Here is a 24,159-nt window from a genome sequence, read left to right as displayed (position 1 = left end):
TTCGATTTCCGTAACTGTTGGGGACACGGCAAAACCTCCACAGAAAATCTACTTCGATACACCACCTCCACGTGTATATGTCGCTCTGCAACTGAGGCACCGATTCGTGCATGAATTGGTATGTAATGTACAGCAGCGATGCATTCGATTTGTCCTTTATTTTTATATGGCGAATTACGAAACCACCCAGCAGCTGACAAGCTGAGGACGATAATGTGCAGGTTTGGCAATCTCTGTAACGAAACGTCGTGCAGTCTTCATTCCGCCAGACAGAGTCGTTGACTGAGAATCCTGTCGGAATAAAAAAAAATAGTGGTACCTACTGCGGCGTTAATATACAGTTATAACAGTGTCGGCAATGCTAGTGTGAATCTGGAGGCTTGGCCTCTATTGAACCTAGTCGTAGTATTACGGACGTGTGTGACGAGTTTGGAATGGTAAACAAAGTGTGATTGTTGTAATATTCACTTTCATTCAATTAAATTTGTGCAAATACCCACACACTAATGGGGCTCGACGTGTTTGGTATCTGACCAATTTCTGACCTACATCACAGGATTTGTTCTGTGTGCGGTGGAGTGTTTTGATTTCATCGTCAGCTGCATTAGTCGAGCTTGAGGAGTGTGTTCGTTCACCTACATATACATTGGATCGACGACCTTGACCCACATACAATATCCGCAAGTCCTACTGTCGGGTGGGATGAAAAGTAGATATACGACGCGACGTGCAACTGTCTGCTCAAATTTCGTATAAGTGGAAACTGTACAATCCTATTGGGATCCATTGGTGGATAAAGCCTAATTCAATACCACGTTCAGCTTGGTGTATGCTTGGTGATTCGACGAAAAATCTCATTTTGTATAGTGGCGCCGCCTTGTCCTTCATGCTGTTTTTTCGCGCCCCATCGAAAAGAACTCATACCAAAAAGCACTCTAGTCCCACTTTCTCTTTTACATTTTTGTTTCAATGACGAACCGCAACCAGGTTGTTCCGCTTACACCGGCGATCGCTAGTACCACCATACTAGCAAAAAACTTGTGTTGCTTTTTCAATACACACAACCCTGGTACTGTTTGCGTGTTTCCCTTGCTTGAAAGCCAACCATTATCTCACGGGAAGAGCCGCCAGCCAACAGAGCCGTGTTTTGCGTTGTGTGGGCCTGAGAGTTTGTTCAGCATGTTGGAATTAATATCATATAAATGTTGTTTCCTCTGTGTCTGAGTCACGACAGACGCGAATACGTCGAAAGTATCAACCAACCAAGGCCCAACCACTAGTCTTTCAACCAGCCCCAATACTCTCTGCTGTCTTTACTCTGTAGCTTGCTCGGTGCAAGTCACTGCTGGTTGTGACCGTCAATCCGACGGACATGAACATTCAAAACACGACGTCTTTCGCAATATCACCGACATGATTGTTGGTTATGTTTTAACATTCACGAGAAGCCACGGTTTCGAGCGAGCTTTTCATTGCAGGACAGTAGATTGGACCAACGATTTATTGCATGTCACGTTGTCTTCTGTGAACAACCACCAGCACCAGGGATTTAATTTGCGGCTTTGTAATTACAAACCTGAAGCTGAAGATCGCTCGACAATTGCACTTACTTAGATTCGAGCCGTGGTTGCTTGAAATATAAATTAGAGATAATGTTTGTGAGGATAAACAGTGTAGAATGGCTTGTGCTTTTAAAAATATTTTCCCATGCAATTTCTGCAGCTAACCCTGCTATCACGTTACTTACGGCCGAACCCTCAGAATCGGATGATTAATGCAGGCAGGTTCGGTCGTATTACGAACGTTACTACTTGAATACCTGAGTGCAATAAAAGCATCCCAGTTTGCGTCTTCGGACCGACAAACGTGATGGACGGACGGAATTGTGACCGTTTTGATGTTTTCTCATGGTGTTCGCTTCTTTCTTGGTTGTGGCGAAGGTTGTGGCTTTTGTTGTTGTTTCGTGATATCGGCATTTGAATGATGTGTTTTCTTTGCTTTGAAAAGCACAACAATTTACAGCGATTCATATCTCTAGGAATAATTTGCGTTTTAAAAGCAGGTAACCTTACTTATAACAAAAGGATGTTTAAAATGCCTGGTGATTTGTTTTCGTACGTAGTGCTGCGCTTCATGGTTTTATGGTATTATAGCTCCTCCGTCATGTCCTTCACTGTCGATGTTGAGGAATAACCAAGAGTAATCAGAACATAAACAAGTGCTATAGAAAAGCTTGAAATAATCTTCTATGCATAAGTTTCGTTCAACCGTGTTAATGCTTTGCAAAATAATCAATGTTTAAGCCAGGTAAAAAGTGTACTTACTGCGAGGATAGAAAGTAGCTTAAGTATGATAGAATAAAACGGAAATATTAGATTTTTTTCGTACAATAAAAACAGTGTAATATTAACGACTTCAAACTGATTTTTGAGATGGTTTTAGGGTGAGACGACCTAAAAATATGTTAACATATTTGTATTTTGATTTTAGTTTTCATAGTTATAAATTACAAATTTGAAACGAAAGAAAACGAATCTCATAAAGACGAATCTACTACAATAATGTTGATTAATTGCACTGGTGCTTTTGATTGGTATCCAACGCACATCAAAACAAGACCCTTTTGATGTTCTGTGACCTTTTTTACGTCCTCATGATGATACCAATCCATTTGTTTCTCAATCTAGAAAATAGGGTCAATTCCTTTCCTGGTTCTGGATTACTTTAATGGTCTGGAGGAAGACAGTGTATTCATCGATAAATCGATAAATTTTACGTACGGACCTTAATTTTCCACCAGAACTTTTAATGGTGAACCATTATCACCTTGAAACAATATGTTCCTGTTAAAGCACTAAAATACTTGGACATGGAAATAAAGTAAAGTTTTACGTTTTGTTTCAGCCTTGCTAGGGCACGGGAGGATATTTTCAGCCCATTAAGCGATTGCATCTATTTTTTCGGCTCATGGCCTAGTTCTAGTGGAAGAATAGGTGGTTTTGACGTTCTTTGAATAAAAAATAGTAGATTACTTACAGTCTTGATAAAATAGCTATAACATATTAAAATTGTATGTCGGAAAAGTATTTTAATTGGCGACAAAAAAGGCAAATAGGCTGAATTTAGAAACCTACTGAAAATACCCTCCCGTACCCTATTTACCGTGATAGCTCTTTGCTCGAATTATTCTCTGAACATGGCCCATCATCCTTTACACAAGTTTTTTCTTACTTATTTGGGAATTAATTTTAATCACCTATTTAGCTTAGAGTTACAATGCTGGTCTAACAAGCCAGTCGTCGTATAAATCTCGACTAAGTGGTGCTACTAGATAAAGTCAGTAGGATTGTTGATCTAGCCCCGTAATTGTCCTGTACTCTAACAGCTGGCTACGAAATCTGTCGATAAAGCATGCAGGGTCAAGGGTCAGGTAAGGCAGAAACTTCTAATATATTTCCTGATTTCTGGTTCAAGAATTTACGCAAGCATAACTTCTTGATCCGTGGAGCCCTGCCATTCGCTTACCAGATAGCGTATAACATTCGCCCAAAACTTTATTCGAAAACGGCCAGTACATTCTATCTTCCACATTTTCGATTGCAAATTCTAGTTGAGAAATTTTGAGCTGTGATTCAAACTATTTTAACTTTTTTTTGAGAAAGTTGGATAGAATATAAGTTCTTTCTAAATGAATGTATACATATACAGGCAAAAAATGGAAAGTCCATCTCGTGCCGTAAAAAAATCGAAATAAACAGTATTTAGGTATGACAAAGGGGTCCACAACCCTACTTTTTTGTGCCAGTGACTTTGTCCGATAATCTTCTTTTACGATTTGACATGCAAGCTCATGCACGACACTGAACCATACAAAATCATTTGAAACAACGTAAATAAAAAAAAACTACTTGTAGACACGGAACCGTGATGTGTTTACTAGGCTATCAATTTTTGTCAAAGTTTTCTAAAATCTGGTAATAATATGAGTACAATCGTCGCAAACTAAAATCAAATGCTGGTTCAAATTTGCTATGATTTTGTAATTGATTTTTGATGAAAGGGACAATAACTGTTGTTTAATTAGAGTCCTTTTATCTAATTGAGCTGGTTACATTTTAGTCTCGTGCAATTACAAGTTATACTGCACCGCGATAAATGAAACGAAAACTGTTGAATGTCATTGTCATTGAATGGTGCATCGAAGCACGACTTGCTAATTTGTTAACAAATTCTCGTCAGTTGAGGTGTATCTAAAATCACATAAAATTTCTAATATTCTGTTGCTTTTATTAGCGAATACCGTGCAACATTAGAAATTAAGCACAGCAAGGTCGGACTCATGCGCATCTCCGTCTGGTAGATGACACAATTTGAATAATTAACGGTGCTAGGTCAATTACGGATGCACACAAAAACCGGGGTCATTTTCGCGTTGACCAGGATGCACACGCAACAAGAGCTTCTCCTCTGTAATTAGAGAGAGAGAGAGAGAGCGAGTAGCTAGCTAGCTGCTGATGTGCAATATTTGCAGTTGCACCTTTGGCGGCAGCGTCGAGCCATTGTCAGTAAACAGAACATGCATTAAGTAGCTTGCATATTGTGCATTCAAAGCAAACAACAGGGCCTCATCGTTGTGGTCTTCGTTTGCATAGTCGCTTCGCGTCGAGTCACAGTGAGTCGGAGAAGCGTCCACTTTCCGAGGAATGATAAATGAACGCTTATTTCGATCATAAGCCCAATATCTGTTTCCTGCAGCCCGAAGGGTGCAGCGCATTTGTATAATCTATCGTTCCGTGGGGAGCCGAGCTCAATTACGTAAAAGCTGAAGGCGAAAGTTCGCTGCTCTTAGCATGTAATATATATTAATATCCATAATACCTTTCGTTCGTTAGCGATGACAGTCAGTGGGAAGAGACGAGAGATGCTTACTGCTTTTCCCCAAAATCACGAATGCAATTTATCACTGATGCTACTTTTGCTTGTTCCGATTCCGGCTACCGCCCAACGTGCACTTGTAATATCCGCTGCCACAAAGTAAATGCGGCTGCTCAAAGTGCTGCTCCTGCTGGTAGTGCTGGTACGTGTAGAATAGGTTTTCGTCTGTACTACAACCGTGGCTTCATCATTCTTCGACAAAATGTTATTCACAAGTTGCTCTTTCGTGTTTTTATGCTGATGCTGATGATGTTCGTGCCGTTTGCGTGCTCAGGGTTCCATACATAAACCTTTCCCTGCCTCGGTGTGTACTCTACTCAGCAGCGCCATCGAACAGAGACAAAGAAATAATCCACCCAACAGAAACACTTCGGCAGTTCGTCGGAGCAAAACACACACACGCTTTATAAAACCAGCAACGCCTGAATGTATGTGCCATACTGTTCTCGGTCGTAGCATTAAATAAATTGAGTGTGTTATAAAGCTCGGTCTGAGTATACATACAAGAAAAAATGCACCACCCTTCAACAACCTGCACGACGCTGCACACAGACCTGTTGGGGAGTGACAGCGCTATCAATGCAGTGGGTGGTGGAGAGTATATCCTATGTACTGTCTCCTACTGCCTGCCTACTGTCGAGCCACGGGGCACGCATAGCATTTGCTATAAAATTGGTGTGCAAATGCAAAGCCAGCCTTGCTGCTCAGTTTTGGCAGTAGTGGTGCCTCCCTACGGAGAATCCTAGTCTTTCAGAAGGACTATCAAACAGGCGATGTTTCATGCGTTGGTAGGAGTACCATCCAACCCACATTTTCCCACAGCACACCGGCAGCAATGGAATTTTCATTCAAACATGTTTGGATTTTGTTGTGGTGGGATGGTTGCTACACCAACAGGATCATATTTTTCATTCTGAATTCGTTGGTTTGGTCGGTTTCGGTAAATAGTTCGAGAATGTTGTAGGTGGGTAGTGTTTTTGTGATTTCTGTGAAAATTGTTCTTTCACAAAACGATTCCAGCTATAATCTGTCTGTCTGTGGGTATAAATTTGGTCTCTCCAACCCGACAGCAGACCGATATAATTACACATTTCATTTGTGCATATATTGATGACTTGCAGCATGGGATGGGTGTTTGTGTATCCCCCGGTTTTTATCCTTATTGCGAGGAATCGTTCGTCAATAGCGAACGAATATGTTGGCTGAATGAATGTAGAAATACCGGAACGCAGGAGTGAAGAGTCAGTTGGAGCGGGAAATTGAGTTTGTTAGGCGCTAGAAATATATTCATTTTCGACAAAACATTTGGTTTATCGTAAATTGCTGCAATTAATATACTAAATCTCGTTTACAATCATAAGCCATCGCGTGTCGGTATTGTAAATTCAGGTTTTTGTTAAGTGGTTGAGCTACTGGCATCTCTGTCCTCCGGTTTAACTACAAGATTTTCCAGTATCCGTCATTTGAACTGTTGTTATTTTAAATTTTATGAACTTACAAGTACAAGTACAAGTGATCTTGATATTGCACTTTTGTTCTGACTTACATATTGATCTATTGCGCACGCTTAATCACAAAAAGCGACGAATTTTATGTACAAGTAAGCTCACATTGCAATAACTTTTTTTAGGGTTTTTCAAGAGCACAGATAAAATGATTCGGCATTTCTAAAAAAATAATAAGGGAAACTACTTACGTGAACATTTTTATGGCCATAAAAACTATTATTTTTTTGAAAGTTCTCCCGGGAAAGGTGCAACGTAAGAGCCAGTAACAGACACGTTATAAGTGGTCCCCTAAATTGAGTTTAGTATATTGAATCACAGCACGGATAAACATACTTTGAAGAAAATCAGAAATTTTAGGTGAACTTTCTTAAAAGCGCCACTTTTGACGAATGTGGAGAGAGTTCCAATCAAAACTAAATTTGAAATAGCTGTTACAGCGTGCGAAAATGTGTGTGGGACAGAGAGTGTTATGTCTGTTAGTCTGTGATTCACCTTCCTAATGCATTAGAAAAAAGTTACACATTATGCATTAGCCTCAAAAATGACCACTTATTTGGAGCTTGCTCTCAATTAACCATTCTGATACTGGAACATGTACTATCTGGGACATTTTAGGATTTTGAGATAATTCGTCTTGCGGCACATCAAATCATATCGCCTTAATCAAATAACACTGCTAGAAGAACAATTAGAACATTTCGAATTCAAATCATTTTGAATGCATTTTGAATTGTCTGAAGGTAAGAAAAGAGGACCCACAGCTTTTGTCAAAAATCATACAACAGACATTCCACCCAATGTTATTAATGTAATAATTTTACATCTGCAATCTTCACACAAGTATACTGTGCCCAGCATGCAAAGATTGAAGTGCTGCAATTTTAATAAATTAGTTAAATCCTTAAAATACATTTCATGTGTTGTAACCTTTGACTTGACATAAAACGGGGTAATTTGGGACAAATTCGTATAGCTCTAAAAACTGCAATACACGTATCAAACTAATTATGTTTTTAGAAGCAACCATTACCAACGGAATATAAAAGATCTTTTGTGCTGAAGGCATATCATATATCATAGCTTCCAAGGTATAACGGATTTTTATCCCTAAGAATTTCATATGTCCCGAATTACTGCGTTTTACGGTTAATTATAAATTAACTTGTATGAATATAGGGTACTACCACTTGCTTTAGCAGAACGTTCGTTCATAGCAATGGGCCTATCATGACAAAAAGAATTGACTTCTTGTTATTTAATTTTAAAAAAGAATTGTACATATTAAACGATCGGTCATATTCACTAGATCCTGTATGAAGGGCTAAAAGGGAAGTAGTCGGTAAGCAACATCACTTACACGCACCAGGGGTGTTGAGAATCGCCTTCCAGGGACTAGATCCATGAGAAAATCGTTGAATAAGCCCTCTTAATGCAGAATGGCCCCAGCAAGTGGGGAGAAGGGCCTGCTCGTTATCCATGATATGTTGTTAACCGGACCAAAGTTAACCTTAGAAAGTTGGCTGCTCCACTTTCCCTAAGCACACCACTACAAACGAGTGCCCTGATGGTTATTATATATTTACATACATACAATACAATATAGAATATAGTATAATAATAGTTTAATTTTTCTCTCTGGTAATAATACACAAATGAAAGCAGAGTACTTATCTTGAGATTTCCATAGTTCTTATGGTTATCCTTGTTATGGTTAAAGGATGGTTCTAGGGTACCATCAAACACCAATACACCTTAACTGTACCTCATAAAAAAGAAAAAAAATCATTAGTATATTATTTAATACAATAATGGGTCGTGTGATTCCGCTTGCCTAAACTACATTTGTAAGATTAGGCAGCCGGTGCCACACAACAGCGTACCTCCTAGCTCGGCTACTCCATTTCAAAGATGGAGCATTACCGGATATGGCCGCGTGAAGGCGCTAGGTAGAAACTTGGGACGGCAACACCCGCCGTCCGAAGACTCCTACTGCTCGTAGATTCTCTTCTAGCAGTGTCCACGTTTTGTGCACGTAGAGGACAATCGGTCTAATTAGCGTTTTGTACAGTGTGCACTTTGTAGGGGGCTCAAGTGTTTGTGAAGACCGTAGTAGACCCGACTTCCGCTGATAATACGCTTTTTAATCTCACGGCTGGCTCGTCGACTACCTCGAACTTATCCCAGTCGATTACCACACTGAGAAAACTTTTCGTATAGTTTCTATGTGTCCCACACATAGATTTTTGCAATGTGCCAAGTCAATGAACTTTATATGCCGCACAGTTATAATTTATGGGTACGCGAAACTTTTGCACATACTATTCATATGCGCATATTTTTTATGTGTATAATTGCACATACTATTCATATTTCATATTCAATATTTTGAGTGCACGGTACTGGCCAAGCGGGCCCTGTCCCGCTCGGTCCCGCCCGCCAGCATATACTTCATTTCAAACGAATTTGTTTTCAACCCAATCTTCTCTGCTTCGCGTTTTAGTCTGGTGTACTGATTTTCCATCGCCTCAAATGTTCTGCCTACAGCATCCACGTCATCAACAAAGTAGATAAATTGACTGGATTTATTGAAAACCGTGCCCCGCAATTCGTTCACCGCTCGTCTTATAACACCCTTAAGCGCAATGTTAGAGATGGCAGGCTAGAAATACCGTCTCCTTGCCGAATTCCCCAGCGAGATTCGAATCTCGCGAAAATCCGACAATCCACCCAAGTTTCTCACACAGCCCTGAATCCTGTCCATCGTAGCCATGATAAGTCTAGTAAGCTTGCCCGAAAAGCCGCTTTCGTCCAGAATTTTACATAGCTCATACACATGCGGTTTTGAAATCAATGAAGAGGTGATGCGTGGAGACTCGGAATTCGTAGCACTTCTGGCGAATTTAAGGCAGGGTGAAGATTTGGTCCGTTGTAGACCAAACCTTCCGTTAAGCCTGATAACTTCCCTCTAATCTATCGATAAAATGACTTGGGACAGCACTTTGTAGGTGGCATTCAGGATAGTGATCGCTCGGCAATTCTCACAATCCAGCTTATCGCCTTTCTTGTAGATAAAGCAAGGAGTTCGTCCCTGGCCTTGGTAGATCATCCTAAAGGGGCGTACTCCAGGTGGCTAGGAATGGGAGATGAAGAGAATCAGATTTTTTGATTTCGGTTGGCGTTTGGCAATCTCTCATGTGAGCTTATGTCACACTGCCCGGTAAGAGTATGTTGGGTGTTTTCGGCAAACGTAGGCGATAGGTTCACCTGACCGACAATTCTTACCGGACATTTTATATCTTACCCAAGATTGAAGGATTTTAGGATTGTAGTATGCAACCTCACATGCCGAACCGACCACTGCTTTTTTGTATATCCTTGGTTGTAAAAACAACAACAATCCTGGATTTTACCGTAATAATTTTGCTTTATTTCTCATCATATTTCACGTGACTGACATTCTCTATTGAATATTGCGCTTCCGGGCTAAAATTATGATGGCCCAACCACGACAACACCAATGGTCCTAGTTTTACAATAAGCGTTTTTATAGCATTTCGTCGTAGCCTACCCAAACACCTTACTCGACGGGATTTTTTTCTGGTCTTCGTATTCATATTTTTCTCGATAATTCTGTTTTATGCATCATTTCTTGACTAAAAGTTTACTGAGCCCGAAAAACTTCTTTGTAAGATTTAGTCGCTGAATGTTGCACGCGTGTTTTGAATGTACGATTAAAACTCACAATATTGTGAAAAGTTAGCTGTCACTATAAGAAGTTTGAAAATGCTTGAACATATGTAGATAGCACGAGTTTAGTAACTGTAAAATCTTGATGCCCCACCATGCTAGTGCCCCCATGCTAACGACATTACCCTGCAATTAATTTCTTCAGTTCACTCTGATACAAAACACTTAGTGACGAATGCCCGTTTTCGTGATGTTTTAAATATAAGCTCATTTATTCTCTATGAATAACTTCCTTAGCTTATATCTAGAGGATTGGATAATCTGTTTCGAAGCTATTGGTTTAGGTAAAAAACAATTTCTCTATACTATGACGGTCAACTTTTACCAGAAGACGGTATCGAACCAGCGCTGACTCTATGTTTTGAATCTGAACTGGAAAAATCCTATCTGGACCTGCGGACTTGTAAGTTTGAATGAGTTCCACCGTGTTTTCTACCGTAGCCGTAATGAAAACTATCCTAGCAACAAAGCTTGCGACTTCTTTTGCACTCTCAGCCCCTGAAAAGTTTATCTATTAAGTTTTGCTACGATTGGGATGCTTTCAGTGCTTTCACTCTCTTATAGGTATTGAGAATAATCTGAAGTAGGGTGTTGGGTGGCTTTGTCTATGGCGTGTCTTCGAACTAAATTTAATGTGAATTACACTCAAACTACATATTACATAGCATCAATATTTATGGATTGTCTCTTCGTTACGATGACAGATAACGACAGCATAAAAGCTTCCTTTCTGCTGAACTGGAAGATAAAAATTTATATTTCACTAAAGATGTAAGTTTCGAAATATTTTGTCTGTTTAAATCGGTACATTTACATACAGACAAGAATTGTAAAAATCATCTCGTACCAAAAATTTAAGTAAGTGCAGATATAATTTCCTTTAAAACTCGAAATAAATTCTCAATCGTGCTTAGACATGACGAAGGGTCTGCCTGCCACCCTAGCCTTGAACAATTTCTGAGCTGTTTACGAATCCGTTCGAGCTTTTTGTTCCAGTGGAAATAACACTTTCAAGTGACCAATTAACATTGTAAGTAGTGACTATCGTTTCGTTTAGATTGGAGCCTTTGAAGCTGATTCGAGCTACTGAATCGATCTAATTGATGTAACTAAATTTTTCGATTATAAGTTTAAGAGTATTCTCATCCTAATTGTTTTTTCTGGGAATTTGATTTGTGACTTTTGGCGTCAATCCATAGACTAGTAACCATATTCTTACGCGCTTCTTTGGGTTATGACTTCCGACTTAAAACAAACCCATCATGAAACTAAGCAAAGCATATCATTTTGGAAAAACCTTTGCTATGAAATTCAAACATAGTGTCTTCAAAAATTAATTTTAGGTGGATCAGTGAAAATTTTGGATTGAAAAAAAATAATGCGTAAAGATACAACTACAGGAAACGTTGTTTGCACCATAGTTAAGTACTCTGCATATCGTTACAAGTCAACAGCATGATTCTAGACTTTTGCTTTGTTGAGCAGCCAACAAGCAACCAAGCAAATACATGTAGCTAGTAGGTATTCTTTTTTCCATATGATATGTATATGTTTTCACTTTCCTTCTTGTTGATTTACTGTTTTGTACAAGTTTTCAAGGTGTCAGTTAGATGTAGGCAGCACAGATTCTCACTGCAACATGATCAAAAACACGTGCTTTTCGTTCTAAGTATAGGTACGCATTATTAAGTCCGTGGCCGCTGGCCCCTGCTCGTTTGTCGATGACTGCCGGTCGGTCGGTTAACGGTTGATGTCGAAGGTGTGTGTTTGTAACACCCCCGCTGAACATGATAATAATTGCGATCATACCACAGCTACCAGTTTTCCATGGGTGTTTGAAGCTGTATCTGTGATTATTATAATTACTCATTACTATATTTATATAACCCAGTGTGTTTTTCTGGGATTTCTCTTGTCCTCTTTCGCCTCATCCTTGTTTGTAGGTCCTAGTCAGCTGTTTGTGTGTGAAATTGTGGCTGTCCCCTCATCACTACTGTTGCTTGTTAGTTGTACACATGTTCACGGAGGGTTCCCTTCGCGCGTCTGCAGTCGAAAGGGGCGATTGTGTACGCACATACACACTAGTGAGACATACAGCAGCTAACATTCACCAGTCAGGGGGCTTTATAGAGGAGATTGGACGAGAAAAGTATCCTACACGGCAGCAGCACACAAGGCTAAAACCCAGTGACCGAGATCTACTCTCTATCATCGTGAGTGTTGAATGTGTTGCTACATAGACACAACCGTCACAACACAGATAGAGAGGATACGCGACAAAAACAAATGGTGATAATGATGCAAATAAAGCACAGCTGATTTTGACAGTTCGCTTTCAACACTCAAACATGTGCCATTGCTACAACAGAGATTTTTCAGCAAGAAGCAATACTACTACTGTTAGTCGTCCTGCATTGTACTTCATTTTTTCTTCTGTGTGTATGTTATGAAATAATTTATATCTGCAATTCCAATAGACGAAAGGTGAAAGAGAGAGTGTCACTTTTGGATTACGTTACGTGTAATGTTTGCATCGTGTTTAATGTTTGTATTGCACACCGCAAGCATCGGTGATCCGGCATGAGTATTTGGGGCATTTATCAGTGACCGGTTATACCTGTTATCCTTTCACTTTCATTCTTGTTATTTATTTTTGCTTTCTCGTACAGCCAACAGGTCTAAGCCACTGTGTGTCACTAGCTCTCTCATTAGAATTACCTTCACACGATCCGATCGGTGCCAACACAACATTATGCCTTGCGTTTAGTCAACAGCTTCTTGCACCATATTTTACAGATGCTGTACAGAATAATTTTGAAGTGCAATTATAAATTTTTGGGAGATAGGTATCAATTATTTTTGACTGGTAACAAATCGCAATTGTTGATGGTGCAGTTGCAAATTTTAGCCGCATTACCGTCTACGCTACGGTGGTATTAAAAATTCAATTGAATCTTAATTCAAAATCATGCCCTGTTAGAATATCACACCCTCAAACATTATACTAATTGGTGAACATGCTATTGGATTATTCCATGTTTTATTTGTTTTCTGAACGGGAAATTCGTCGCATCAGAACCAATTAATTCTTGTTTTTATCTCTCATATATAGCTCACTCATTCAGCTCGACCTGTTTTACCACATGTTTGCTTCTTTTTCTCTCTTTCTTTTCCATATCGTGTTCTGTTGTTGCGTCGTGCGATGCCTGCTTTACAAACAATATAAAAAAACAACAACAACCACACCATCCACCAAAATTCTCATCATCACCCAAAAAATCACCGTAATTCCCGAATTTACTGCCCACTTTCGTTCCGATGAAAAACCAATCCTCGCCAACATTGTGCGCGTTTGTGTGTATGTGTTGGGTCCGTTCCTGATATAGATGCCATACTTGCAGTTACCGGACGGTGCTAGCATTATAGTCCAGAAGGATGCCAAGGGAACGATCACGCATGCCACCAACAAGGGTGCGGTGCGACGAATGATCGTGGTCAACGATCCGTCCGCGTTGCAGCAGGGCACAGCACAACGGTAAGTGACCGTCGATTTTGCCGCTCTCGGTACCTCTGAATTGCATTTTGAATTCCCGGTAAATGCGGGAGCAACAGAATGATGGGATTCAATTAGGCAGTGCCTCACCCCTTTCAGTTCAGAGACGCTGATTTATCGCTCGACTGCGGTTGCATTTTTTTTCGCCAGTAACTCTTATGCTCTTTTTGTTATTTTACAGTATTATTACCACAAGTGGTACCACGGCTACCGTTACCACGGGTCATCCGGCAGTGAAGAAACATGAAGTTATAAGTAAGTACCTTGCTTGCACTGCAGCAGCCAGCAGCTCGCCGAGGTTTTGATGGGCCTCTCGAGTACGGGCTGATGGTTTTTCGTTACGGCCATATAGAGTAGATAGAGTTCAGCGCGCATTGTTGAATACAGCCGCCGTCTCTTAGCCCATAAGGAGACGGGAAAAAGCTCTTCTGTGTTTTGCGGTAATGGGATGGTATGGTTTAACATTTTTTTAGCGGTAAAGGTTTTGCTTGGTGAATCTAGTATTGAGGGAATATATTTGTTGACCGGAGACGGCTTTTTATCGTCGGAAAAGTATTATGTATTTTCAAAATTACAATTTTTTTATCTACACACATTTCATAAGTGATAAATTTAGCACCATACATTCCATGTATGATTTGTTATTTGTTATTTATTTGTTATTTGTTATTTATTTGTTATTTGTTATTTATTTGTATAATTCATCCGACAGAAATGTCTTAATGAATAATGTTGTTGATTGGGAAAAGCCGCCTTGAAATGCACGCATGGCAGTTTTCAAGCCGGCACAAAAACCCAACATCACAAAAGATCGTTTGTTTATCGGTTTTAAATCGGAAAATATTGCATAAGGTGTTTTTTATTTCTTAGTAAACGATCCTAATACTTTTTTTAAAATTCTTGGTTTTGGAAGCTCACATGAATGTGGACCAGGTAGCATATAATGTAGAAGCCTATATATGTATCAACAATTAATATATAGATAAACAAATTTACTTTTAAATGTTAAATTCTAAATTGTTTCAACGCGGTAATTAAATATTTCTTCCTTAAATTTCGAGTATGCGACAAAACTTTCCTTTATTTTTAGTAGCTATTGTTCATGGTTTAAGGCCATTGCAAATAATTTTCAAAGTTTTTGTCACCTACCACGCCTTGGAAATTGGCTTGAAAAATCCTTGGGAGTAAAAAAATTTGTAGGATATGAGTTAATTTTTTTCATCTAATCAATTGTGTGTGGGCTCTACAGCCTGAAAAACTCGAAAAATGAGTTTACGAGTTGAGTTCACGCTTCTAGCACGAAACAGAAATGGAAATTCGAACAATGGAATTTCCTAAAATCGGCCGAAAAGTTTTCTTTTCGCTTTTGTCTTTTTTCGTAGATTTTTGTATGGAAAATAATAACGTATATATTAAAAAAGAGAATAGATTAGGTTTTCACGTTTAAACTTTAAGTTTTGTTTTTTTTCGCCCCCCCCCTTCATTGGCCCAACACCGGAAGGACAAAAACTTTATAAAATATTTGTAACGGCCTAAAATCAACCAGAGAAATGATCTCCTTCACTGAAGACTAGTTAAAAGTATTCAATTCGCAAGGATCAAATTGAACCGTTTACTCATTTGGCTTCGAATAACGGCAGAAAACCTATTTTAAGCTATTTTGTTCTAATGTTGAACATATTGTTTTAATGTTCGTTTAATAAAAAACAGCAGATTATTTATTGCGACATTTGCCCCTATTTTGACTACCCCGATTTACACGATTATCACAGTCGAATCTCGCAGACGATTTCGCTCAAAGAAAATGAAGTGAAAAAGAAGGGGAAGAAGGAAAAAGAAGTTAAACTCATTAGCAGATCAAACTAAAAGCCAATCTGGTGTAAGATTAACAATGCAAAATGCGGTAAATAGTAAATAAATAGTTGTAAATAAATAAATGGTCATAAAAGGGCCAATACATCTTTGAGAGAATAGTTATAATCTGAGAGAGAGGAGCCAGGTCAGTGACAGATTGATTGTTTTTGTTGTCTTCTTCTTCTTATATTTGATGCATAAAATTCAAATATGTAGTACAATTTAAATCAAGTTCATCAAGGGGTTTGAAATTTCATTGCAAATAAATATTTTCCTTGTCAATCAAGGTTCACAGTAACAGTTTTTACCCAGTTTACACTGACATTTCGATGCACAAAAACAATTCCAGCTGGCTCCTCTCTCTCAGGTTATAATAACATATTTGTTGAAGAATTGTTGATTTGTAGCAGTCGATTTTATGTTCATTCGTTTCTAAGATCTTTTATCTAGATATTTTTCGTAAGTTACTAATAAACCACTCTATAAGAAACATCATTTTTCGCTATTCATCCATAGGTTATGGGATCAGGTCAACAATAATTTGAAGATTCTTGAAGCATTTTTTTTTTGAGTCGTTCCAAACTTGAAAGACTTTAGAAGCAGCAAGTTTTTAGAACTAAAGATTCCGGTAGAAGCAAACACAGAATGACCACCCGCGCGAAAAAGGCCGGGGTAGTTTAGTTTGCTAATTTCGATACGTGGAAAATCGAAGCGCAATAAGCAGCTCACGGAGTTTTGAAGGTAATGAAACTGGATCCGCCGGCTCAAGACGTAAATAAAGTAATGAAAGCGGCATTTAAAAAGAAAAATGATAAGGTAAATTTTCTTTTGGCGGCCTTATTCATAGTCATGTGAACTATGTCCAGGACAAGAAAATGTGGGAGTCTTTAGCCAGTACGTTTGTAAAGAAAGGATTTGCTACACAAACGTACATTCGTAGGTCTCTTTCGCTACTCAAAATGAAGGAGGGCACATTGCTAAAAGATCATTTCCGGAAATTTGATGATCTGATAAGGCAGCTCAAAGATACGGGAGCTACCGTGAGAGAACCTAATCAGGTGAGCCAACTTTTAATAATTTTGCCGGCCACGTTCGATGTTACAACAACGGCGATAAAAAGTCTTTCTGAAAACCAGTTACGTTTCGAAACCATGAAAGCACGCCTGTTGGCATAGGAACCGAAAAACAATTGAAGAGAAAGTGGTTCAAGAACTACTAGCGGATTTGATGGTGTAGTGTTGTTGGCAGCGAAGCATCGAAAAAAGCAAGTTTTTAGAACCAATTTCGCTGGAAAATGCAGCGGTTTTTCGGACATAAACATTGGTTTAGAGAATTCTTAACGTTATGCTGAACAAATTATGCTGTTGAATTATCTCATAAGCTCAGGACTCAACTCGAGTACTCTAAAGATTCTAAATAGGTTTGGCATCCGCATGAGTGACTGTAAATCGTGCAATACGCCCGCTGAAGGAAATTGCAGTTACAACGCTACGAAGGACAATGTGAACACCCATACCGTGAGCTCATAGTGAGCCTGATGTATCTTATGCTAGGAATAAGAACGGATCTATGCTATATTGTCAGCTCTCTGTCAAGATTTCAGGATTCGGCAGGACCGGAACACTGGAAGCGTGTAAAACGAGTGATACGATACCTTTAAGTTAGTTTCGTCGATGCATATTTGCCAGTAATGAAAATGATCCAAAATATGTCCTAGGATATCTACTGAAGACTTTCCACCCTACCATACATTTGTTTATTTGTATAAAAATATCAACAGGCCTACTGACCCTACTGATACACTAAAACTAGAATCTACGTGCTAGTGTAGTAAGGACTCCACACAGGAGCGCAGTACTCAAGGTTGTACCGGACAAGAGCACAGTAGAGAGCTTTACAGAGCATACATAGCATAGAGAGCATACAGCTGGGAATTCAAAGAAGCAAAGCACTGTAGCAATGTCATAAGCTAAAGCAAAATACATTTCTATGAGCACTTTTGTAAGCAAAACATTATGGCTGTGTGGACTTCTTTATCGACAGACTTCGCAGCCGGTTATAAGTGAATACAGGACAATTACGGGGCTAGTGCAACGATCCTACTGATTAAATCGCCCAGTCGAGATTTGAACATACGACAACTGGCTTATTAGACCAGCATCGTGCCTCGAAGCTAACTAGGCAGACGAATAACCGATACAATAGGCTGTATAAATAAAAGAGTTAGAGCTAACTGTCCCATCAGACGGAAAAAGCAAAGCAAACTGTTTTATTCATACGGCCTAATGAAACCTGAGAATATATATCCCGTAGTAGCATTTGAGGACCAAGGTGCAGTATCAATTGCTCAGAAGAAGGAAACAAGAATTGCTAAATATATAGATGTTAAATATCGAGCGGCTTACGCTAAAAAGCAAATTCAACATAACACAAGAAGAGGCAGATCTATTAACGAAAGTGAGGCTAATCCTCAATTCCTGAACTTGCGAGATGAAATAGGATTAACTGAAATCAACTGAGAGGGGGTATTGAAGAAACAAATCTGAATAGTAGTCGATTTTAGTTGGTTCGTTCCTAAGGTCAGTTACCTAGATATGTTTCGTTAGTTACTAATAAACCACTAGTTAAGAAATATCATTTTACGTCATTCGTCCATAATATTGAGGTTATTTATCGGCTAAGACTTTTTTTAAGGGGGATCCCACTCTAATAGGTTGAAAAATAATAGATTTTCGTAACTTTTTTCGGATGCTGGAATTAAAGTTAAGAGCTGGGGTATTCTGGTTATTGGTTAATTGGTGGCAGCTGGGCACGTAGATGCTTTCTAGAAAACACTTCCCTTGTGCTAAACTCACAGTTTTTGTCGTATTTTTCAAGATCAGATATCAAAAAAATCCTTTTAGTTGACATTTTTAAAGTATAAGCCTCTCAAAAATTAGATTTTTCCAATTTTCCAGAGTACGATCCCCCCTTAAGTATTTATTAGGCTGAATTTAGAATTAGGCTCAAAATACCCTCCCGAACCTTACCTATTTTTTACTATCATCACGAAAATTATAAGACGACTGTTCAACCAGGATCTTATTCTAACTAAACCAAATGAAACTAAAAATTATAAAGTGTGACATAAGTTTATAGAAACGAGTATCCAACATGAGGTTCCTATTCAATCTAAACTGAATAAAACTAAAACAAAACATAATGTTTATCATACTTTACGCTTAAGGATGATGAAGATATTCCTTCCTAAAATAACCATTCATTCATACCAATAAAAATTCCAAACCGCACGGAATAGAATCGGCAATAGCAATATAAAACCCAAGCCCAATTAATCAACTTCTTATCGCTGCCATTCATTTGTTTGACTACCTAACTGAAAACCGATAGGGAAAAGAAATTGGTTTCCATAGTTTTTGTGGCGTTGCTTGACTTGCCGTAAAGCATGGGTAGGTGGAAGGATGTGGTGCGGGAAGTCGGTAGATGCATTATGCGCAAACGATCTGCTCAGCCTTTTATCGCTTCGGTACGAGCAATCAATCCCGTGGAATCGTTCTTATTGATTTTATACCAGCGCGAAACAGATACGCTACGGGAGAGTATAATAGTAACTATATAAAATGAGAACAAAAGAACAGCAGCTGCCAGTCGTTGGAATAGTTTGTGTCATCGAAGTAGAAATGACTATTCAAATTAAGGCATAAATTATTGACAACAGAACTGTACTGGTGGTTGGTGGCGTTTAGCTTTAGTTTCCTTATGGGCTTATTGCTTTTAGATAAAACTTTACTTAGTTTAAATTTTGGTAAAATTACATTTGTTTTTTTTTTCTTCTTTTCTTTCTCTAACCCTTACGCTTCAAATTAACTGCACACCTGGAAACATAAACAAACAATTGTACATATAACTGTCTAAACTTTTGCAAACAAATCCAATACACGATCATCAGACCAATCTAATTCCGCCCTAGCAAACGGGATCATCGATACCAAGACAAAAATTCTAACCACGGGTTCAGCGGGTGGTGCCACCGCATTCATGTCCCCACTGGGACCGATACAGCTAACGGCCGAGGAATGTAACGATATTTTAATGAAACGGGCGGCGGCTGCAGTGGCCGCCAACAATCAACACGCCATTACGACAAACACCGAAGGCCATCATGCGGGTGAGTAATGTTCTTTAACAAAAGGCAATCAGCACGAATAGATGAATATTCGATATTTGTTTATTAATTAATGTTAAAAAGGCTAACGTGTACTGCTTATTTTGAATTCGCTTTCCAGCAATTGCCGTCCAGGTGCAAAAGGTCATCCAAGGGCTGGAAGAAGGCGAAGACTCGCAGGCCACAACGTCGACACATCAACTGAAAATCGAACCATCGTTAACTATTTCGCCGAAGCTAGAAGCGGTTGAAATCGATTATGTGAGTAACAGCCAACCTATCATTTTTATAGCCACTTTTATTAAAGTATTATTTTTTAACTATTCAGAATGAATACGTTCAACAAGAGTCAGATGCCCCTACGCCGAATGTAGTGCCGAAGGAGCGACCATACTCCTGTGACCAGTGTGGAAAGTCCTTTCTGCTGAAACATCATCTTACAACACACGCCCGCGTTCACACCGGTCAGTTTTCCAATGATAAAATTTTTAGAGCTTGTTCTTTGTTTTTGCGCTTTGCTGAATAATTTATCTTCTCCGCTCTTCTGCAGGCGAACGACCTCACGTTTGCGTTCACTGTGGTAAAGATTTTGCCCACAAACACTGCCTGAACACCCATCTGCTGCTTCATTCGACGGATCGTCCCTACCAGTGTCAGGAATGCAAGAAGAGTTTCACGTTAAAGCACCACCTGCTGACCCACTCGCGCGTGCATAGCCGCGAACGTCCTTTCGTGTGCCAGGAATGCGGTCGATCGTTTCCGTTGAAGCGTCATTTGGTGACACACAGCAAATTTCATGCCGGCGAACGGCCGTACGTCTGTGAGGATTGTGGCGAAAGCTTTGCCCAGAAGGAGCATCTAGTTATGCATTCGCGTTTCCATGGTTCGGTGAATCCGTTCGTGTGTCCCGACTGTGGAGCTACCTTCCCACGCAAATTTCAGCTGGTAAACCATGGAAAGCTTCACGGCCGCATCCCACATTCGTGCACGCTGTGCGGAAAGGAATTCCTGCAAAAGCGAACACTTGCTGCCCACATGAGGTAAGGATTGGTTGACATTCGTGCTGCACGAATCTTATTATCGTTAGTATTATTTTAACGCGAATTTAATTCATTCCACAGGATTCACACCGGCGATCAGCCTTTCCCTTGTATTGCATGTGGCGAAGGTTTCCGTACCAAATCCGAACTGAACGCCCACAACCGATTAACCCATGGTGGTGTAAATCCAAACTCGTCGAATACCACAATCATAACCACCAATACGGTTGTTACGACAAACGCCCAACAGCAAGCCCAGGCACAAGCCCAAGCTCAGGCTCAGGCCCAAGCGCAGGCACAAGCTCAGGCGCAAGCACAAGCGCAGGCTCAAGCTCAAGCCCAAGCCCAGCAGCAGGCTCAGCAGCAAGCACAGCAACAACAGCAGCACATCGAAGTACAACAAATCCAACACCACCAAGGACAGCAGACCGTCCAAGATGTCAACACGGGCAACATTATTACCACTATCTCCACCGGTCAGAGTTCACCGGAAGCCTCGCCGAGACCGCAGTACGCCTGCCGCGAGTGTGGTAGCGCTTTCAATAGCCGCGAAGCACTGGCGCTGCATTTGCGTCTGCACACCGGTGACAAGAGCTTGATGACAGATCTGTGCGCATTAACCGCTGCTCTTCCCGGTCACCTGTTTCCTGTCAATCAAGGTATTCAGCTGTTCTTTATTTTTACTACTTTGCGTACTATTTTGTGATTGAGCTTTTCTGTTAAATTTTCCTTGGCAAACTTAAAATTTTATTAACAACTCTAGTGTTCTGATTTCATTTGCAATTTGTAATAAGGTTTAATCTCAATCACTGAGCTTGTGTTTTATTTTTTTTATTTTATATTGCATTTCATTTCATATTAAAAATTTAATATCGTTTAATTCGAAGATTTTTCAGTTAACTAACATGCTGTGTCGACTTAGATAATACAACCATTCTCATATTTTTTTGTTTCTTTTTCTCAATTTTCATGTTGCACTATCCAACACAAACCCAACTTAATCGATTGTGCTTCCTGAATCGCTTCTTACGTTACCCACGCACCTAACACCACTATTAAAAAACCTCCCGCCAAAAAACAAAAACGCATTCTAATAACCATTAGAATATTCACTAATAGGAGGTGGCACGACCGTTGTAACCACAAATCCTGTAATGCAATCGTCTCCCGTTCCAGTACAAATTATCACCTCCTCCGGTCAGGTGGTACAGCAAACGTTACAGCCGCAGAGCCCGCCTCATCAGCAGGCACAGGTTCAGCAGCACCAGCAGCCACAACAGCAGCAAGTTCAAACCCATACTACACATCAGCAGCAGGTACAGGTCGTTCAGCAACCGCAGCAAGTCCAGCAGCAGCAGGTTCAGCATCAGCAAACAGTGGTATTAGCACAGGCCAAGCCTAAATCCCACTACTGCGGACACTGTGGCAAAGGATTCGCTGCTAAACACGGACTTCTGCTACACAACCGACGTCATCCTAATGGTGGCTGTACCGTGCGAACTCATGTGTGTGAATGCGGAAAAGCATTCTTCCAGAAGAATCACCTAATGCTGCATCAGCGACAGCATCTGGAGCAGAATCAACGTGGTAGTGCTCAAAGTCAAGCGCAGGCGCAACAGGGTCAACCACAGCAACAGCTGGTAGTGGTAGGTTCAGTCAATAGTTTGTCTCTCGAGAAACCAGTGCTAATAACTTTATTTTTTTATAGATTCAACAAACCAATCAGGAGGCACTTGTTCAGCAGCAACAACAACAGCAAGCAGCCGCTCAACAGCAAGCACAACAACAGCAAGCAGCAGCACAGCAGCAACAACAGCAACAAGCTCAGCAGCAACACCAGATCCAGCAGCAGCAACAGCAGCAAGCCCAGCAGCAGGCACAGAACCAGGCCCAGAACAACCAGCAGCACGCAATGCGCAACCTGGTTATCGCTAACCAGCCTGTGCAGGTACAATATGTAAAGTCCATTTAAGCTTCTTTACTACAAGGAGTGAACAGTATCTTTTTGGTTGTAATGGCTTCGGTATTCGAGTGCATCGCATATAAAATGAAAAACATTGAACTTTCGCGAGAGTCTAGATTAGCAAGTCCCTCCATGATATCCTTGAAAGTTTCTAAATTATTCCGTCCAGATGAATGACACTACATCAAAATTAATGACTTGCTGATTAATATCAGTTGAAAATTATTGTTTTATAAGGACCTTGTCAATAAAAACCGACCACCCGAATATGTTGCTTCCAGGCTTTGCTAGAAGTAGTTGTTATGCCAAACACGGTAGTTACAAAATTGTATTTTGTTCAAGTTATGCTTATTTAGTGCACGTTATCATTTTATTCATCTTTTATAAGACAATAAATCCCCAAAACAGCAACTCACCGCATACTTTCTGTTCCCAGGTTCAGGTTCTAGAAAGTAACACGGCACAGGTGATTAAGTATGAGATCATTCACGACTCTTCGAGGCAGTCAAACGTCGAGTGAGAAGAGGCTATGCTCCGTATAACCAAACCGGATGGTACGGAGGAAATGAAGAAAGTATTCATACTGAAAAATGAGGTGGGATGAAATTTGCTAAATACTGCTGGAAACACGGCTGCAGCTGCTGTTGCCTCCGCTGGGCCCGGATCCGATAATAACGTTGGCAGTTCAGTAATCGGAGCTGCATCAGCGGCAACGGCGGCAGCTGGACAGACGGCGTCGGCGTTGACTATTACACCCACTGTAACTAACACTACCGGTGGTGGATTCATAATCCATCATCCGTCAGGAACTATTATGGCACCAGCACACCCACACCAGGCACATATGCCTAGTGGAAACAGTCAATCGCAACAGCAGCACCATCACTCGCAACTACAACCACAGCATCCGAATGCGGACGCTGACGATAAAAGCGGTATTATTGTGAATATAGATCATAACCAGCAACAGCAGCACCATTCTCAACACCACCAACAACAGCATTCACAGCAGATCGTCGTGGGAGAAATAATGGATTACAAGGATGCGTCCCTAATCAGCTCTAGTGGAGGTACCGCCAGTGGTGATAACCACCACAACTATGCAGCCGCAAACGCAATCGTTGTCAGCAGCGCCAGTGGTGACTACCAACACATTTATCAGCAACAACAAAGAATGGTTCCACAACAGCAGCAGCCTTCGGTGCCCGGCGGTCCTGGAGAATACCACCCAGGGCGACAGCCGGAGCTAACTGCTATGATTAAGAACGAAGCCTTGTAATATAAGAGTGCTCCCTATCCTTTGTAGTTATTCATAAAACTTGAAATGACCACATGTTGAATCAAAAAAGCAGACTATTTATGTTTTACTAAGGATTTTATTTTCCCAGTAAGCA

General features: G+C 40.2%; 1 protein-coding gene across 12 annotated transcripts in view; it reads left to right on the top strand.

The window, feature by feature from the left end:
- Nucleotides 1–23,313, top strand: part of LOC128733941 (zinc finger protein 189-like) — a 43,449-nt gene extending 20,136 nt beyond the window's left edge. For 4 of the 12 annotated variants that reach the window (XM_053827825.1, XM_053827827.1, XM_053827828.1 and 1 more), the window contains exons 3-12: nt 13,577–13,725; nt 13,925–13,998; nt 19,547–19,765; nt 19,884–20,023; nt 20,091–20,226; nt 20,313–20,802; nt 20,884–21,461; nt 21,907–22,448; nt 22,511–22,750; nt 23,202–23,313. In XM_053827825.1, coding sequence (XP_053683800.1) covers nt 13,577–13,725; nt 13,925–13,998; nt 19,547–19,765; nt 19,884–20,023; nt 20,091–20,226; nt 20,313–20,802; nt 20,884–21,461; nt 21,907–22,448; nt 22,511–22,750; nt 23,202–23,285 — 2,652 coding nt within the window. In that variant the 3' untranslated portion in view covers nt 23,286–23,313. Of the gene's footprint in view, nt 1–372; nt 438–12,592; nt 12,675–13,576; nt 13,726–13,924; nt 13,999–19,256; nt 19,403–19,546; nt 19,766–19,883; nt 20,024–20,090; nt 20,227–20,312; nt 20,803–20,883; nt 21,462–21,906; nt 22,449–22,510; nt 22,751–23,201 lie in introns of those variants that run through there. The other 8 variants (XM_053827833.1, XM_053827834.1, XM_053827829.1 and 5 more) reach the window with 8 other exon arrangements.
- Nucleotides 23,314–24,159: the final 846 nt, after the last annotated feature.

This window comes from Sabethes cyaneus, chromosome 2 (genome assembly GCF_943734655.1).
Source record: "Sabethes cyaneus chromosome 2, idSabCyanKW18_F2, whole genome shotgun sequence".
Lineage (NCBI taxonomy): Eukaryota > Metazoa > Arthropoda > Insecta > Diptera > Culicidae > Sabethes > Sabethes cyaneus.
The sequence above is the reverse complement of the archived record's forward strand: the minus strand, read 5'-3'. Positions and strand labels throughout refer to the sequence as shown.